The sequence below is a fragment of the Panulirus ornatus genome, chromosome 3 (assembly GCF_036320965.1).
Source record: "Panulirus ornatus isolate Po-2019 chromosome 3, ASM3632096v1, whole genome shotgun sequence".
In the NCBI taxonomy this organism is placed as follows: Eukaryota; Metazoa; Arthropoda; class Malacostraca; order Decapoda; family Palinuridae; genus Panulirus; species Panulirus ornatus.
In genome coordinates, this window is record NC_092226.1 from 28,071,057 (window position 1) to 28,091,668 (window position 20,612).

General features: G+C 39.0%; 2 protein-coding genes across 3 annotated transcripts in view; one reads left to right on the forward strand and one right to left on the reverse strand.

The window, feature by feature from the left end:
* LOC139761611 (uncharacterized) overlaps positions 1-20,612 on the forward strand; it is a 191,736-nt gene that overhangs the window by 30,062 nt on the left and 141,062 nt on the right. The window lies entirely within an intron of this gene.
* On the reverse strand, positions 4,085-19,420 carry ND-13B (NADH dehydrogenase (ubiquinone) subunit ND-13B). Its single transcript, XM_071685864.1, has 3 exons — positions 19,215-19,420; positions 9,717-9,878; positions 4,085-4,607 (listed from the first exon to the last, which is right to left on the reverse strand). The coding sequence occupies exons 1-3, from the start codon at positions 19,299-19,301 to the stop codon at positions 4,440-4,442; spliced, it is 417 nt and encodes a 138-aa protein (XP_071541965.1). The 5' UTR covers positions 19,302-19,420; the 3' UTR covers positions 4,085-4,439.

Below are 20,612 nucleotides of genomic sequence, written 5' to 3' on the forward strand. Positions count from 1 at the left end.
ACGTATACATTGAGCACGACGGTACGATGCTTGAGCACGACGGTACGATGCTTGAGCACGACGGTACGATCCTTGAGCATGACGGTACAAACCTTGATCACGGGCATATGCATATGATCACGGGTATATATACATATATACACACATACATAATTCATACTATCTGCCTTTATTCATTCCCATCGACACCTCGCCACACATGAAATAACAACCCCCTCCCCCTCATGTGTGCGAGGTAGCGCTTGGAAAAGACAACAAAGGCCACATTCGTTCACACTCAGTCTCTAGCTGTCATGTAATAATGCACCGAAACCACAGCTCCCTTTCCACATCCAGGCCCTACAGAACTTTCCATGGTTTACCCCAGACACTTCACATGCCCTGGTTCAATCCACTGACAGCACATCAACCCCGGTATACCACATCGTTCCAATTCACTCTTATTTCTTGCACGCCTTTCACCCTCCTGCATGTTCAGGCCCCAATCACTCGAAATCTTTTTCTACCCTCCTCCACACAACCCTATCTATAGCCCATGCCTCACAACCATATAACATTGTTGGAACCTCTGTTCCTTCAAACATACCCATTTTTGCTCTCCGAGATAACGTTTCTGCCTTCAACACAGTCTTCAACACTCCCAGAACCTTCGCCCCCTCCCCCACCCTGTGACTCACTTCCGCTTCCATGGTTCCATCCGCTGCCAAATCTACTCCCAGATATCTAAAACACTTCTTCCTCCAGTTTTTCTCCATTCAAACTCACTCACTTCCCAATTTACTTGTCCCTCAACCCTAATGAACCTAATAACCTTGCTCTTAATCACATTTACTCTCTGCTTTCTTCTTTCACACTCTACCAAACTCAGTCACCAGCTTCTGCAGTTTCTCACCCGAATCAGCCACCAGCGTTGCATCATCAGCGAACAACTGACTCGCTTCCCAAGCCCTCTCATGCACAACAGACTGCATACTTGCTCGTCTCCAAAACTCTTGCATTCACCTCCCTAACAACCCATCCATAAATAAATTAAAACAACCATGGAGACATCACACATCCTTGCCACAAACCGACATTCACTGGGAACCAATCATTTTCTTCTCTTCCTACTCGTACACATGCCTTACATCCTCAATAAAAACTTTTCACTACTTCTTGCAACTGGCTTCCCATGCCATATACTCTTATTACCTTCCATAGAGTATCTCTATCAACTCTATCATATGCCTTCTGCAGATGGATAAATGCTACATACAAATCCATTTGTTTTTCTAAGTATTTCTCACATACATTCTTCAAAGCAAACAACTGATCCACACATCCTCTACCACTTCTGAAACCACAATGCTCTTCCCCAATCTGATGCCCTGTGCATGCCTTCAACCTCCCAATCAATAACCACCCATATAATTTCCCAGTCATACTCAACAAACTTATACCTCTGTAATTTGAACACTCACCTTTATCCTCTTTGCCTTTGCACTATGGTACTATGCATGCATTCTGCCAATCCTCAGGCACTTCACCATGAGCCATACATACAATGAATATCCTTACCACCCATCAACAACACAGTCACCCCTTTTTTTATAGATAAATTCCACTGCAATCCCATCCAAACCTGCCGCCTTGCTGGCTTTCATCTTCTGCATAGCTTTCACTGCCTCTTCTCTGTTTACCATACCATTCTCCCTGACCTCACTTCGCACATCACCTCAACCAAAACACCCTGTATCTGCCACTCTATCATCTAACACATTCAACAAACCTTCGAAATACTCACTCCATCTTCTCACATCACCACTACTTGTTATTACCTCCCCATTAGCCCCCTTCACCAATGTTCCCATTTGTTCTCTTGTCTTACGCACTTTATTTACTTCCTTCCAAAATATCTCATTCTCCCTAAAATTTAACGATACTCTCTCACCCCAGCTCTTATTTGCCCTCTTTTTCACCTCTTGCACCTTCCTCTTGATCTCCTGTCTCTTTCTTTTATACATCTCCCACTCATTTGCACTATTTCCTTGCAAAAATCATCCAAATTCCTCTCTTCTCTTTCACTAGCAATCTTAGTTCTTCAATCTACCACTCACTACCCTTTCTAATCTACCCACCTCCCACCTTTCTCATGCCAAGGACATCTTTTGCGCAAGCCATCACTGCTTCCCTAAATACATTCCATTCCTCCCCCACTTCCTTTACGTCCTTTGCTCTCACCTTTTTCCATTCTGCACTCAGTCTCTCCTGGTACTTCCTCAGACAAGTCTCCTTCCCAAGCTCACTTACTCTCACAGTTCTCTTTACCCCAACATTCTCTCTTCTTTTCTGAAAACCTCTACACCTTCGTCTCCACAAGATAATGATCAGACAACCCTCCAGTTGCCCCTCTCAGCACATTAACATCCAAAAGTCTCTCTTTCATGAGCCTATCAATTAACACGTAATCCTATGTAATCCTAAACGCTCTCTGGCCATCTTTCCTACTTACATATGTATATGTATGTAAACCTCTCTCTTTAGACCAGGTATTCCCAATCACCAGTCCTTTTTCAGCACACAAATCTACAAGCTCTTCACCATTTCCATTTACAACACTGAACATCCCATGTATATCAATTATTCCCTCAACTGCCTCATTACTCACCTTTGCATTCAAAACACGGTCTCGTGCATCAAAACTGTTAACACACTCACTCAGCTGCTCCCAAAATACTTGCCTCTCATGATCTTTCTTCTCATGACCAAGTGCATAGGCACCAATAATCACCCATCTCTCTCCATCCACTTTCAGTTTTACCCATATCAGTCTAGAGTTTACTTTCTTACACTCTATCAAATACTCCTACAACTCCTGTTTCAGGAGTAGTGCTACTCCTTCCTTTACTCTTGTCCTCTCAACAGCCCCTGACTTTACTCCCAAGACATTCCCAAACCACACTTCCCCTTTACCCTTGAGCTTCATTTCACTCGAAGCCACAACATCCAGGTTCCTTTCCTCGAACATACTACCTGTCTCTCCTTTTTTCTCATCTTGGTTACATCCACACATATTTAGACACCCCAATCTGAGCTTTCGAGGAGTATGAGCACTCCTCATATGACTCCTGTTTCCCTTTTTAGAGTTAAAATACAAGAAGGAGAGGGTTTCTAGCCCCCTGCTCCCGTCCCCTTCAGCCGCCTTCTATGATACGCAGGGAAGTATTCTTTCTCCCCTATCCCCAGGGATTATTTCCCTTCTTCTCACCTTGGTTACATTTGTGCATACTCAGAGACCCTAACTTGAGCCTTTGAGGAGGATGACAAGTCTTTGCTTGACTCCCTCTTCTGTTCATCTTTAGAAACTATAATACAAGAGGGGGAGGGTTAACAGCCCCTCCCTCCCAGCCCATTTTCTTGCCTTCTAATATATGCAGGGAATCTGAGGGCAGTACTCTTTCTCCTACATCCCTAGGGATAAAGTATGTACAAAGTAGATAAAAATAAGTAATCATTATCCCTGGGTAAAGAAGAAAACCACATATCTCCTGCATGTTGTGTAAGGTAACATAGGGGTGAAAGCAAGAGGATGGATATTCTTTCCTCCTGTATAATCACATTCTAAAAGCTGGAACAGGAAAAAAGATAAATGAAGGTTTCTCCACCAAGGCTGAGTTTTCTTCTCCAGATGCTGCCTTACAAAAGTAAGAAAAAATTGAGCAAATATGAAATATAAATAGTCATTGTTATCAACAAGAATAACTATATCATTATCAATGATAAATCATAATCAATATCATTATTTTCTTCATACATATCTATCATTTTCCACATTAGCAAGGTAGTGGCAAGAAAAGATGTCTGAGTCTCAGAGGGAAAAATTCCCCACTTATCCTATGTCTCTGTTCCTTCGTTTGGAAAATTAAACAGGAGGGGAGGATTTCCAGCCCCATGAGGTAAGGAGGTACCAGAAGATGCTATACCCTTTTCTGTCTGTTGATAATGACAGCCTTATTGAAGGTAAATTCTCACATGTTAACAGTTGCATTTAGATTACCCAACACCAAGAAGTCTTTCAAGGATATATAAATACTCTTGGAATATATATAATTTACTGATTTATTTTATGTACATACATCTAGACCCATACATTTCTTTCATAGTAATGAACTAATTCACCAAATGTCTGATCTGAAATAGTGACTACAGAGTACAAGCATATATTTAGTCTCATCGGATTTTCTGATGGCAATTAAATGTTAAATAAATTTCAAAGTCTGCACTATTAACACAATATCCTTGATCAAATGAGTGTGGAGAGTAATATTTTGATAAAAAAAAAACTCAAATTATGACACTTACTATGCAGTCAGTCTACTTCACTGTCAATTCTGACACACTTTACCGAAGATAATCAAGCATGAAACAAATGCTGATTCATATTGTCATATATACATTGCCTATATAGGCCACTTCCATTGTCCACTTGGTGGTTCCTGGATGAGAGGTTCCCAGGGCTTCCATTCTAACATCTTGCGTGCTAAAGTTAATTCATTCTCTGCTTGTTGAATCAGCTCCTCAATCTGACCACAATTGATGGCTTTCTCTAGCTTCCCAACATCTGGTTCCTATGAATATTTGTAAAAGAAATATACCACATTGAAATTACTGTTTCTTAAAAAATATCACGGTGAATGCCAAGACATCTTTATCAGTTATTCATATGACTGATTTCAAGATTTTTCTTTAGTAAATAACACAAATACAAATCTTTCTTTTCTTTTAAACTATTCGCCATTTCCCGCGTTAGTGAGGTAGCGTTACGAACAGAGGACTGGGCCTTTTTTTGGAATATCCTCACCTGGCCCCCTCTGTTCCTTCTTTTGGAAAAAAAAAAAAAAAAAAGAGAGGGGAGGATTTCCAGCCCCCCGCTCCCTCCCCTTTTAGTCGCCTTCTACGACACGCAGGGAATACGTGGGAAGTATTCTTAATCCCCTATCCCCAGGGATATAAATATCCAACATTATTCTGAACAACCCATTATCAAAAACTCAATACAAATAAAAAAAATTTATCTTTAGTTGTCTATGAGCTTCCTTACAATGAATCATCTGCATGCCTGCAAAGGTTCTAAACTGTACAAGTAAGTCAGGTTTACAGCCAACCCTGTATTTCATACCCTCTTAATTGTTACCCTTAACTGTTAGTCAGTATATGGGTTAGATATCTAGCACTGGCTGTGGCATATGGAAATAATTTGTGGAGTTCTTGCACTGTTAAGTCTGGACACAAGTCAGTATCTTGGATGAGCGCTACATGGAGATTGTGTTCTTGAAGAACACCAAATATTTCTGTGAGCTTATTTTTGATGCTACAGACATTGATATGTACAATATTTAGTGTGTAAAGGAGGTTCTCTGTGCTTGATTGTGTATTCTATGCTGTTGCTTGTATTAACGTTAAGATTGTAATCACTTAGACAGGTACAATGGATGTTTGAGTTTAAGTAGTGGTGGCACATCCATAATTCTAAGTACACTGTCATTCTTCAAAAAAGTGATGTACAATGAAAGCGATGACACTGTAGTCACTGAATATCTAAAGGTGCGATGATTTTCAGTAGTGGATGATTTAACAAAATGGACACATGTGCTCTGATGGTCCTGGGTTGGGGTTGATATCATCACCTTGGGGTTGATATCATCACCTTGCATTAGTAGATTTGGGTGTGGTTTCAGAAGTGGTAAAGGATGTGTGGATCAGGTGTTTGCTTTGAAGAATGTATGTGAGAAATACTTAGAAAAGCAAAAGAATTTGTATGTAGCATTTACAGATCTGGAGAAGGCATATGACTGAGTTGACAGAGATACTCTGTGGAAGGTATTAAGAACATATAGTGTGGGAGGTAAGTTGTTAGAAGCCGTGAAAAGTTTTGATCAAGGATGTAAGGTATGTGTACATGTAGGAAGAGAGGAAAGTGATTGGTTCTCAGTGAATGTTGGTCTGCAGCAGGGGTGCGTGATGTCTCCATGGTTGTTTAATTTGTTTATGGATAGGGTTGTTAGGAAGGTGAATGAAAGAGTTTCAGAAAGAGGGGCAAGTATGCAGTCTGTTGTGGATGAAAGAGCTTGGGAAGTGAGTCAGTTGTTGTTCGCTGATGATACAGTGCTGGTGGCTGATTCAGGTGAGAAACTGCAGAAGCTGGTGAGTAAGTTTGGTAAAAAGTGTGAAAGAAGAAAGCTGAGAGTAAATGTGAATAAGAGCAAGGTTATTAGGTACAGAGGGTTGAGGGACAAGTCAATTGGGAGATAAGTTTGAATGGAGAAAAACTGGAGGAAGTGAACTGTTTTAGATATCTGGGAGTGGATTTGGCAGCAGATGGAACCATGGAAGCGGAAGTGAAACATAGGGTGGGGGAGGGGGCGACAGTTCTGGGAGCATTGAAAAATGTGTGGAAGTCGAGAATGCTATCTTGGAAAGCAAAATTGGATATGCTTGAAGGAATAGTAGTTCCAGCAATGTTATATGGTTGAGAGGCGTGGGCTATAGATAGAGTTGTGCGGAGGAGGGTGGATGTGCTGGAAATGAGATGTTTGAGGACAATATGTGGTTTGAGTTGGTTTGATCGAGTAAGTAACAAAAGGGTAAGAGAGATGTGTGGTAATAAAAAGAGTGTGGTTGAGAGAGCAGAAGAGGGTGTTTTGAAATGCTTTGGTCACATGGAGAGAATGAGTGAGGAAAGATTGACAAAGAGGATATATGTGTCAGAGGTGGAGGGAACAAGGAGAAGCAGGAGACCAAATTGGAGGTGGAAGGATGGAGTGAAAAAGATTTTGAGTGATTGGGGCCTGAACATACAGGAGAGTGAAAGGCATGCAAGGAATAGAGTGGATTGGAACGATGCGGTATACCGGGGTCGACATGCTGTCAATGGATTGAACCAGGGCATGTGAAGCGTCTGGGGTAAACCATGGAAAGTTCTGTGGGGGCTGGATGAGGAAAGGGAGCTGTGGTTTCGGTGCATTATTACATGACAGCTAGAGACTGAGTGTGAATGAATGTGGCCTTTGTTGTCTTTTCCTAGCACTACCTTGCACACATGCGGGGGAGGGGGTTTTCATTTCATGTGTGGTGGGGTGGCAACGGGAACGAATAAGGGCAGACAGTATATGTCTGTGTGTGTGTATATATATGTATACGTCGAGATGTATAGGTATGTATATGTGCGTGTGTAGACGTGTACGTATATACATGTGTATGTGGGTGGATTCATCCATTCCCGTCACCATCCCACCAAACATGAAACAGCACACCCTTCCCCCTCATGCATGCGAGGTAGCGCTAAAAAAGACAACAAAGGCCACATTCGTTCACACTCAGTCTCCAGCTGTCATGTGTAATGCAACGAAACCACAGCTCTGTTTCCACATCCAGGCCCAAAAAAACGTTCCATGGTTTACCCTAGACGCTTCACATGCCCTGGTTCAATCCACTGACAGCATGTCGACCCCAGTATACCACATCGTTCCAATTCACTCTATTCCTTGCACACCTTTCACTCTCCTGTATGTTCAGGCCCCAATCACTCAAAATCTTTTTCACTCCATCCTTCCACCTCCAATTTGGTCTCCCGCTTCTCCTTGTTCCCTCCACCTCCAACAGATATATCCTTTTTGTCAATCTTTCTTCACTCATTCTCTCCATGTCCAAACCATTTCAACACACTCTCTTCTGCTCTCTCAACCACACTCTTTTTGTTTCCACACATTTCTTTTGCCCTTTCATTACTTACTTGATTAAACTACCTCAGACCACATATTGTCTTCAAACATTTCATTTCCAACACATCCACCCTCCTTCGCACAACCCTATCTATAGCCCATGCCTCACAACCATATAACATTGTTAGAACCACTATTCCTTCAAACAAACCCATTTTTGCTGTCCCGAGATAACGTTCTCACCTTCAACGCTCCCAGAACCTTCGCTCCCTCCCCCACTTTGTGACTCATTTCCACTTCTATAGTTCCATCCACTGCTAAGTCCAATTCCAGATATCTAAAACACTTCACTTCCTCCAATTTTTCTTCACCAAACTTACATCCCACTCAACTTGTCCCTCAACCCTACTGAACCTAATAACTTTGTACTTATTCACATAGCAAAAGGTCACAGTGGTGTGTGTGATCTAGTATATGCAAAAAAAATCAGGAAAATGAAACATAAGTTCCTAAGTGCACTTTCATGGAATTCTTTGAAACAAAATTACTAAGGGATATCTCACCCTCTATGGCAATATGGTTTAGGTATGGAGATGATGTCCTTTGTGTTTGGCCAACAAACAAAAATATACAAACTTTTCTCCCTTTCCTTAACAATTTAGTACCTTCTATTAACTTTACTGTATAAGTGGAAAGTAGTTGTATGCTATCATTATTAGATTGCATGATCTATAGGGATAGAAACATGTATAAGTTTAGAGTACACAGAAAACCCACCAATGTTTGTTCATCTATCCATTATTACTTAGCTCAACACAACAGAATTAAATTATCATCATTCCAGTCCATAATTTATTGATGATGAGTTTGAGAATATATATATTCTACTGGATCTAAGTTAAAGTATCCTAGATCTTTCATTGATAAATCCCTTAAGTTGGTAAAGAAATCACTTTATAGAATAAAACCCAAACCTCCCTTTGATACCAAGAATCTTTTAGTTCTCCCTTTTAGTGATGTTACATTACTTCCCAGGTTGCTTAACTCCTTTAATGTAAATGTAAACTTCAGCAATATCAATACTAAAAGAATTTCTTAATAAAAAACTTGCCAGAAAATTCTGCAGGCTGTGTTTACACAATACCTTATAGAAATTGTAATATGTTTAGTGTTGGATTTAAGCAACATAAATATAGTATAAAAACAGGACAAGAATCAAATGCTTTGTTTAATTATGTTAAAAATTATGACCACTGTACTGACCAGAGTAATGCCAATTCAATTATTAACTGTAACCCCTTTACCACAAGAAATATTACTGAAGCTTCTATTATTAAACATATAAAGAATTGTAACATTAATATTACTGAAGGCCATACAAATTCAATAATTCTACTGAAGGCAAAATTTGTGAAGTTCCCTTTCTTATCTACCTAATAAAAATCTTATGACAGGCATGTTGCCAGACCCGAACACCACCATCCGGTAAAGCTTATTTAACAATGGCGTCCTAACTATGTCTCTTCTTTGTATATCAACTGAATGATCTATGCCTTCTATCTCATTCTGGTATGCCATCTATTCTATTCCAATTCCTTGGCACAAATCCCTCTTCCATTTAGTCTCTAAACAACTTCTCAAGTGGCCCATTAAGATGTAGAGATGATTTGCTGATATTAAGGAAAAATAACATGAAAACAGACCATACAACAGAAAAGGGAGCTTCTGTATACATGAAGGATGGAGGGAGAAATTACTGAATGTATATGAGAGATGAGAGAGAACTGAGAGGTGTAACAGAAGTGTCATGTTTGAGGGGCAGATTGAGGCAGTGTAATGGGAAGAGTTAAAAACTGAAAGGCTTCTTGTAAATGTGCAAGGAAAGGGATGTATCAGACACTTCATGGGCCTTGACATAAACTGGAAGTAGTGAACATCAAATATAATGTATTCATGTCAATACCACTTATGAAGCACATCTAAAAGAATCATAAAAATGTCAACATGTATTCTTACTGTTTTCACATGAGCACTGCGCTCAGTAATAATCTGTTCTGTATATCTCCGGTAAGCAGCATCAGGTGGCATTTTCTGTAAACAACGTAGGATCTTGCCATACAGAACACCAAGCATGTGATGTGGGTTGGATGCCACAGCCAACCCAGTTAGTCCAGTTGCCTGAAAACCAGAGGGGCATTAATTCATACACTGCCCATAATACTATCCTTACACAAAAATGGGTTGCTTTAATGTTGTGAACAAGGGAATTAGTTAATGCCATGTCCATCTTTATTTTAGAAGTACGAGGCTATTCATTTAAAGAGTTGTGAGCATATCAAATGGTGAAAAGCATGGTTTCCACTGACATTACAGTGAAATGTGTGAGCTAAATGAATAAATAGATTTTGCAGAAAAAAATAGGAAAGAAAGGTTATCTATGAGGAAATAAGTGAGGTGACTGATACTGTAAACATTATTCTGTATATCTTATACTAGGGTGTGGCTGCCTTTCAGTGTGCATTACTGACTGAAGCTCGCCTATCTGCAGTATGAAAAAAACACAAGGGTGTGGCTGCCTTTCATTGTGGATTACTGAATGAAGTTCATTTACTGTTATGAAAAAAAAATCACAACCAATGTCAATCTCTTTCTATCTATATGTCTGATGCCCATTCTCTCTGAGAACTCCCATCATAGGAGTGGCCACAGAAAAAGTTTCCACTTATCCCTGTCCTTACATACATTATTCCACACATTCTTCCACCATTTCTCTCCCTCCACTACTCTTCCACTGTACTTCCCCATGTCAAAGGTGTTCTTACTCACACCAGCACCTTTAATTATCATATCATAGACTCTCCTTGTAAACTCCTCGGCTTTCATTCTTTCCATATGCTCAGACTACCTCAAAGTATTACATTTCACTCTGTCTTCCACTACACAATTCATTCCCCTGCCATACCAAAACTCACATACACCCCCATTTTCTTTATTCATTCCTTCTAGTCCTACCACATGCTCCTCTCAAATGGCTCATTTCCAGTCAGGATTCTTGATCTCTGTGATTCATTCCTTGTCCACATTTTGGCAGCTTAGGTCTGGGTCTTAAGGACTATATTGTCCCTTAATCATTTCTTCTTCCATTCTTTTCCATAGTTACATCTTTAACCTTCATTATTCTATCAAGGGACCCAGTGACACTTCTATTCTGTACATTACTTCTGATCTCATTCATCCAGCATGTATTTCACCTTTTATTTCTATAAAACATTACCCTGTATCTACAGCCTTTAACATTCATTCTTTCAGCATTTCAAACACCTCAGTCACAAATGACTATATCACTCCATATATTGCACTTCTGTCTCAACTTTGTGATTGGTCTTCCAACTTGTCTATACTTTTACCCCTTTTACCACTATAAAAGAGAAAAATCTTGGGGAAACAAAATAACAGAATTCTCTGACTAATCATAGTTACAGTACAACCTGGTATTTTTCTTCAACACAAAATATCCGCAGAGATATAAGAATGGCAACTAAAATCAGATTTTCCTTGATTCAGTATTACACACTATAACCCCATCCATCAAATTACCTAATAAGGATGGTGACATCACACAATTTGATACCCTTCCACATTTATTTTAGACCATCCACTCAACCACTATTTACTTTCACACATACATTACTTACAGAAAGAAAAGCTCTTTGTAGCATTCATAAGGTTTTCTTGCATACCACTGTAGTCAGAATTTCTCAGATAGTTTTCCCATTCATTTTTTCATATTCATTTTTTAAAAACATACATACTGCAAACACACTTCTTTTTCTCTAGAACTTTAATGCTAGTCTAACTGCAAAAATCTGGTCTTCGCTCCCCTTTCCCTTACTATACCCACTTTGCTTTTCAAATAAAGTGAGATTCTATAATCCTTGAAGTATTGGTATTGATGAACATGATGATAAAGAGACAAAGGGATAATGCTAAAGAACAGACCTGAGCATGATGATTGGACAAAGGCAGTAACTTTTCCTCTGTATGAAGGGAAAGGGAGTAAAAATGATTGCAAGAATTAGATAAGAATTTCTTTTTTTTTTTTTTTTTTTTTGCTTTGTCGCTGTCTCCCGCGTTTGCGAGGTAGCGCATGGAAACAGACGAAAGAAATGGCCCAACCCACCCCCATACACATGTATATACATACGTCCACACACGCAAATATACATACCTACACAGCTTACCATGGTTTACCCCAGACGCTTCACATGCCTTGATTCAATCCACTGACAGCACGTCAACCCCGGTATACCACATCGCTCCAATTCACTCTATTCCTTGCCTTCCTTTCACCCTCCTGCATGTTCAGGCCCTGATCACACAAAATCTTTTTCACTCCATCTTTCCACCTCCAATTTGGTCTCCCTCTTCTCCTCGTTCCCTCCACCTCCGACACATATATTCTCTTGGTCAATCTTTCCTCACTCATTCTCTCCATGTGCCCGAACCATTTCAAAACACCCTCTTCTGCTCTCTCAACCACGCTCTTTTTATTTCCACACATCTCTCTTACCCTTACGTTACTTACTCGATTAAACCACCTCACACCACATATTGTCCTCAAACATCTCATTTCCAGCACATCCATCCTCCTGCGCACAACTCTATCCATAGCCCACGTCTCGCAACCATACAACATTGTTGGAACCACTATTCCTTCAAACATACCCATTTTTGCTTTCCGAGATAATGTTCTCGACTTCCATAGCAAGGTGCATAGTACCAGTGACTGATTTCATTTAAAGGATTACTGTATCTCATTTTTCCCTAAATTTTCATTCACCATTTATCTAAGATCCTCATTCACTTTCCTTTTATTCTTACATAATGTTCAGCTTCTTTTAAACTTATTTTCATCAACCTGTAGGCATTGTACTTGTAAAATATCTGGCTAATATGTTAAGTTTTACCTAGAAATAAACCAAAGTTAAATCTGTCTGTTGGTTAGGCTTATGCAGCTGGTTGCTGTGTCGTCTTTTTGATGACATCCAGCACCATCATGGCAGCGCTCTTCATAAGTATGATTGATATATAACTCGAGAAAAAGCCAATTTTAGGTCTGCAGTGAGCTTCAGATATTGAATATTTCATTCTACAATGCTAATGTAGTGTTCTAAGAATCAAGTGAGTTGCAAAGCATGCTTACAAGCATTATATTTCATTAAATGATATCAAATAAGGCAATAGTAATATACTGAGGAAAATATAGGCAATATAATTGTAGCAGCTCAAAAGAACCTATGAAAAGCTAACTAAACCACCTTTCCAACTACCTACTCTTTATGTTTACTGTGAAAGTAGAGCAAGATGACAATTACGAAGTACCATAGCAAGCAGCAACACCATCCCTCAAAACAGTCAAATCTGATATTTGTATATTCTTACTATCATATCAGCAATTAGGTGAAGTTAATTGAGGTGTAAATAGGATTTTTACAAGTGTATTACCTACTTTTACATTAAGTAACTTAACATTTTCCTTGATACAGTATGCCCAACCCTCATTTCTACTTCCAATTTATGATTTAAAAAGAAATGCTCAAATTCATGTTCTGCATTTGTTCTTGTATTCCCTAATCATACTACCTAGTAGCGTGCAAAAAATTCCCAAGTCAATAGTGTTAGGAAGCTGAAACACATGTGCTTTAACCAAATTTTGAAGGCTAGAGAGGTTAGGTGAGGTTTTCATGAGGGTGATTTATGTCTAAATTTTTCTAGTTTTGGGATCTTCCATCAACTCTTAAGGATTCGTTCTTTTGTATAAAAATATGGAATTAATAAGAAAAGTTTTTCATTAACACTGTTTCTTTTTTCTTATTAAATAACCTGATAACAAGGAGTATTATTATGGACAGAGAAAACAAGGGATTGAACATTAAAAAAGGATTGCAAACTAATATTTTTTCATCATACTTGATCGCGTTTCCTGCATCAGCGAGATAACACCAGGAAACAGACGGAGAACAAGCTATCCCCTCATAAACACACACACACACATATATATACCTTTCTTTCTTTCATACTATTCGCCATTTCACACATTAGCAAGGTAGCGTTAAGAACAGAGGACTGGGTCTTTAAGGGAATATCCTCACCTGGCCCCCTTCTCTGCTCCTTCTTTTGGAAAATTAAAAAAAGATGAGAGGGGAGGATTTCCAGCCCTCCGCTCCCTTCCCTTTTAGTCACCTTCTACGGCATGCAGGGAATACGAGGGAAGTATACTTTCTCCCCTGTCCCCAGGGATATATATATATATTATTTTATTTATCATACTTTGTCGCTGTCTCCCGCGTTAGCGAGGTAGTGCAAGGAAACAGACAAAAGAATGGCCCAACCCACCCACATACATGTCCACACACGCACATATATATACAAATACATCTCAACGTATACATATATATACATTCCCGTCGTCACCCCGCCACACATGAAATGAAAACCCCCTCCCTCTGCATGTGCATGAGGTAACACTAGGAAAAGACAACAAAGGCCACACTCGTTCACACTCAGTCTCTAGCTGTCATGTATAATGCAACGAAACCACAACTCCCTTTCCACATCAAGGCCCCACAAAACTTTCCATGGTTTACCCCAGACGCTTCACATGCCCTGGGTCAATCCAATGACAGCACATCTATTCCGGTATACCACGTCGTTCCAATTCACTCTATTCCTTGCATGCCTTTCACCCTCCTGCATGTTCAGGCCCCAATCACTCAAAAGCTTTTTCACTCCATCCTTCCACCTTCAATCTGGTCTCCCACTTCTCCTCATTCCCTCCCCTCTGACACATATATCCCCTTTGTCAATCTTCCCTCACTCATTCTCTACATGTGACCAAACCATTTCAAAACACCCTCTTCTGCTCTCTCAACCACACTTTTTATTACCACACATCTCTCTTACCCTTTCATTAATTACTCGATCAAACCACCTCACACCACATAATGTCCTCAAACATCTCATTTCCAGCACATCCACCCTCCTTCACACAACTCTATCTATAGCCCATGCCTCGCAACCATATAACATTGCTGGAACCACTATTCCTTCAAACATACTCATTTTTGCTTTCCAAGATACCATTCTCGACTTCCACACATTTTTCAACGCTCACAGAACTTTCGCCTCCTCCCCCACCCTATGATTCACTTCCGTTTTCATGGTTCCATCCGCTCCCAAGTCCACTCCCAGTTATCTAAAACACTTCACTTCCTCCAGTTTTCTCCATTCAAACTTATCTCCCAATTGATTTCTCCCTCAACCCTACTGTACCTAATAACCTTGCTCTTATTCACATTTACTCTCAGCTTTCTTCTTTCACACACTTTACCAAACTCAGTCACCAGCTTCTGCAGTTTCATACACGAATCAGCCACCAGCGCTGTATCATCAGCGAACAACAACTGACTCACTTCCCAAGCTCTTTCATCCACAACAGACTGCATACTTACCCCTCTTTCCAAAACTCTTGCATTCACCTCCCTAACAACCCCATCCATACACAAATTAAACAACCATAGAGACATCACGCACCCCTGCCACAAACCTACATTCACTGAGAACCAATCACTTTCCTCTCTCGCGACACGTACACATGCCTTACGTCCTCGATAAAAACTTTTCACTGCTTCTAACAACTTACCTCCCACACCATATATTCTTAATACCTTCCACAGAGCATCTCTATCAACTCTATCATATGCCTTCTCCAGACCCATAAATGCTACATACAAATCCATTTGCTTTTCTAAGTATTTCTCACTTACATTTTTCAAAGCAAACACCTCACATCCTCTACCACTTCTGAAACCACACTGTTCTTCCCCAATCTGATGCTCTGTATATGCCTTCACCCTCTCAATCAATACACTCCCATATAATTTCCCAGGAATACTAAACGAACATATACCTCTGTAATTTGAGCACTCACTCTTATCCCCTTTGCCTTTGTACAATGGCACTATGCAAGCATTCCGCCAGTCCTCAGGCACCTCACCATGAGTCATTATTTATCTATATTTATTTTGCTTTCTAGCTGTTTCCCACGTTAGCGAGGTAGCACAAGGACACAGACGAAAGAATGGCCCAACCCACCCACATACACATGTATATACATACATGTCCACACACGCAAATATACATACCTATACATCTCAATGTACACATATATATACACACACAGACATATACATATATACACATGTACATAATTCATACTGTCTGCCTTTATTTATTCCCATCGCAACCTTGCCACACATGGAATAACAACCCCCTCCCCCCTCATGTGTGTGAGGTAGTGCTAGGAAAAGAAAACAAAGGCCCCATTCGTTCACACTCAGTCTCTAGCTGTCATGTAATAATGCACCGAAACCACATACATCAAATAAACTTACCAACCAGTCAACAATACAGCCATTCCCTTTTTTAATAAATTCCACTGCAATACCATCCAAACCCACTGCCTTGCCGGCTTCCATCTTCGCAAAGTTATTACACATAAACTAAAATATATAAAAAAAATGTGACCATTTCGAAATGCTAAATAAGAAATATATAGTCTATAGCTCATTTCCCTAGTTTCAAAGGACATGCACCTTTGTTTTCATATCCAGTGGGTGACATCAAGTATCATAAGGTTTAAGAAGAAAACACAGGAATAGAAATCATAATCAGTTTTCCAAATATGTAAGTGAAGCTAACATTTCTATATTTCAATACCCTTCAAATAAAATCTAACACCAATTTTCACTATTTTGTTCTCTGACAATTTACATACCTTTATCTGCCACTATTTTGGTTTTCCATATGTATGGTTAGCCTCTCCCCAGGATAATTCCGGCAGAGCTAAGGCCCTTTCTTTTTTCTCCCTAATGAACAAGAATGAAAATATCTAACCCTTAAACTATGATGTAAATCTGACAGTAGTCAATCAACTGTCACACATACCACATGAGACAAGATTTCCAACTCCCCTCTTTTCACTGTGCCATTCCATGACTCTCACTCCTCATGCCACCTTTTCCTTAAAACAGCACCTCTGCTACCCAATCATCTAATACATTCAAGAGTCCCTCAAAATACTGTACTTACTTCATCTCATTTCACTTATAACTTATAATAAAATTTCAATTCTGTTTCTTCAGGGATAAAAAGGGAAGATATATATATACATATGTATTTGTTTGTGAATTATTGACTGCTTTTGTTTTCAAAGAATTATAAACATCAAATATTTATAATTGGTCATGTGACTTACAATGTATAATCTGGCGTTTGATCATCGGTGGTGCTGGTTAAGGCTGTGATTCCTGTACAGAGGTCACAAGCCTACCACAATTTTACCAACCAGTTTCCAAGTATGCAATTATAATCATGTACATCATTTTACCAAGCATAGTATCACATCAAGAGTATTCATGTTTTCCTTGGAAGCACCAAAATTGTTTCCATGATTTGGGCTGCTTGTAATTCAGCCTGGCAAACCACCATTACTAAGGATAGGCTAAAGGAGGGTCATAGCCAGGCAGTGTTGCTAAGGATGAGAGATGAGGTAGTTTTGTTTGGTATTGCTTGCTGGCTGCTTTGCTGGGGTTTGGAGGCATGGCAGCAGAGGTGACATACTGCCATAATATAATTACTTTTCAAATGTGCCCATCATTGCTTTGAATATTTATGGAATAAGCATCTTGTTCTTATGGAATAAGCTGGTAATAATGAAAAAGTTCATTATAGGACTTAGGGTATGTCTCCCAATGGGCCCTCCCTCTAACCCCATTATTTCACATAAGCCTTGTACCTAGACCACCAGAGTTTGTCCACATAAGCCCATTGGTTGGCAAGGGTCTTCTGTATACAAGTTTTTAACAGTGGCAGCTATTTCAAGACCCCCTATTTGGATGTTCCAATCCAATTTGGATGTTCTAGTGGGAGAAAAAAAGGGATAATAATTACTTATCACTGATGAATATCAACTTCTTTCCCATACAACTGATATTGAAAGTTCATGATTGATGACACAATTTTCAGTGTCCCTTCTGTTGTTTCATCACTATGGCACCAATTCTAGGACCAATGTATATTAGTTTCTTTCCTTCCAGTATATCAATTAACTAACATAATAACAGTGCCCACATTGTACTGCTTTACCGAATGAAAAAAGAAGAAAAAGCTACTGTCTGCTGGGAAAAGAAAAATAAGGTGATGCAGAAGAAATAACATAGAATTTACGTAAGTTATAGATTTCTAACCCTTCTTTTAAAGGTTGTAGTCAGTTTGTACATCAATTTACAAACCAAATGAGCTCAGCAAAATCTGAACAAGTACTATTTGGAAGTCTGTCTTCAACTGTCTGTTGGATAGGCATTTTCTCTGGGGCATTCAAAATCTACTTTGGGATGCCATTAATGTCCCTCTTGTTGGAGATAAAAGATGCTTTTACCACACAAAACCCCATGATTTCAAGGCACTATCCTCTTTATGAGGATTTTATTTCATTTCAACAAGACAAGGAATCCACGTATATCACTTGCACAGTTTATCATCTACAACACGTCATCTATAAAATCTCTGTTCAGTTTATCTTTATACTGATACTAGTTCTAGGATATGGTTTCTCATGTTCTTGGTGTTGTAAACAGCTTAAAGATATATCATGGAGCAAGATTTGGAACACTGAATTTTACTAAGTAACAGTATATAAGATAATGAAGGTTGTGTATATCAGGGAAAACATGGGGATAATTGTGGGAGCAAGTTATACACATAACTCATGCTGTCACCTGTCTGTTTATATCCTTTGACAAATTTGGTAATACAATTTTTATTGATGTGACAGGTATATTTCAACTATTTTTGAAAATCTATATACATCCTGATCGTTAGGTTGATTAAGAGAGGTTTCCAAAGGTTCTAGCAATTTTTTGAAAGCTACCAACAAATTTTACTTTGAATATCCCAAAATTTTCACAGACACCCTGCAATCGCCTTACTGTCAATATAATGCTTCAACTCATGGTCCACAAATATTTCTGTAATCACAACGCGGTATGTAAAGCACCTAAATTATAAACGAAAGCTAAAGTCCTCTTTCTTGTGAATCACTTAGATCGTGAGTGCACCAAGTGCAGCTGGAATTAGAAAGACCGCTAAGAAATCTCTGGGATGAAATAGGAAAAAATACTGTGGACATTGAAATACCTATAACCCATGGTCACATAAGCAAGAAAGAATGATGTTAATGATCTGATATCAAAAGCCCATTTAAGCCTACAGTCAGAGAAGGGCCTTTATGTCATCAAGCATTCAGTACCGGCGGCGCCTGAAGGGATATTTTATCTTAGGCAAAATACAATTAATATGTGATCTAACAGTTTGCATCTGTGTCCTCATTCTTTCATCAAAGGTTCAGTAAAGATGCTTAGAATGAAATAAGCGAGAGGAAAGGAAATATCTCACCACTTTGCGCGTCGCCATGTTTACACTCCGGATAATATTTTGGTATTGTCGTCTAAGAAGACAATAAAATGGCATATCTAATATCATGATATGTTCGTAATCATTACCAACTATGTAATAATATCAGTATCAAAATACCTAATATTTCATTTTTACGTGTATGAAATTTATGTAAATGATTTAATGGAAAAATACTATAGTTACTCATTTGTTTCTTCCCTCAGCTGTTTGGCTATATATATAATGTGTATGAGTTCACCTTTCACAAGTTTTGTATTCTGAATTTTTTATTTACTTGTGTATGCTGTATAAAGAAATCAAGCTTTATATTTAAATCTAATTTGAGTATATTTGTTGTAGTTTTGCCTATTTTTGTTTACCATATTTTACAGAATTAAGTCTCATCTATTTTTGAATCATTATAATATAAACCTGAATTTAATTTACACACTGGACATTAGTATTACACCTTGGTATTATTGCTTGATATCCAGTGTGTATCATTTTTGTGTTAATCTAACTTTTCGTGGTGCCTTCTTTTCAGCATTATTGACAATATTCTCAATCATATTCATCATTTATCAGTCAATGCTTTTACCTAATTATGTAAATTTATGACCATTTCTGATACATTACTTCTTGGATTGATAATCACTTTCATGTGTTCTAAGCATTTGTTCTCCGTCTATTGTCATGTTTTGAGAAGTACTTTTTTGAGGACGGTGCATGGGTCATGAGAGAAAAGATGAATTAAACAATGATTGCATCACATTACAGGGGAACCTGGAAAGAATACAAAGTTGATCTGATAAGTGGTTGATGCGTTTCAGTCCAAGGAAGTGCAAAGTGCAAGGTCATGTGGATATATTAAAGTGAAAGAAGGCCCCAGTGTGAATACAGCTAGGCGAGAAATAAGCAATCAGGAATCGATCTGTGAAAAAGATTTATGGGGTCTACGGTATACCTGCTCTGTCGCCAGACCTCCATATCAGTACTGTGAAGAGGAGAAGCTGTCTGCTTGCATATATCAACACTGCATTCAAGTAAATGTATAAAGAAATGCTTGGTAAGCAATTCACAACATTCATTAGGCTAAGGCCGGTTTATGCCTCTCAGATCTGGTCACCGCACCCAAAAAAAAAAAAAAAAAAAACACAAGATAATATGAGTGAGCGAGCCCAGAGAAGAGCGGCGAAAATGTCTGAATTAAGCCAGCTGAGCTGCAGTGAAAAGTTGAAAACACAGCCGGCCACCTTGGAGGAAACTAAGGAGAGAAGTGACAACAGTAAACATAGCCTCATGGTTGTAGGACCAGAGTTACCAAAGGCCATAACCAGAATCTGAGAAAAACGTTGTTCAAGAGAGATGTAGAGATTCTGGTATAGTGTACGGCCGGTG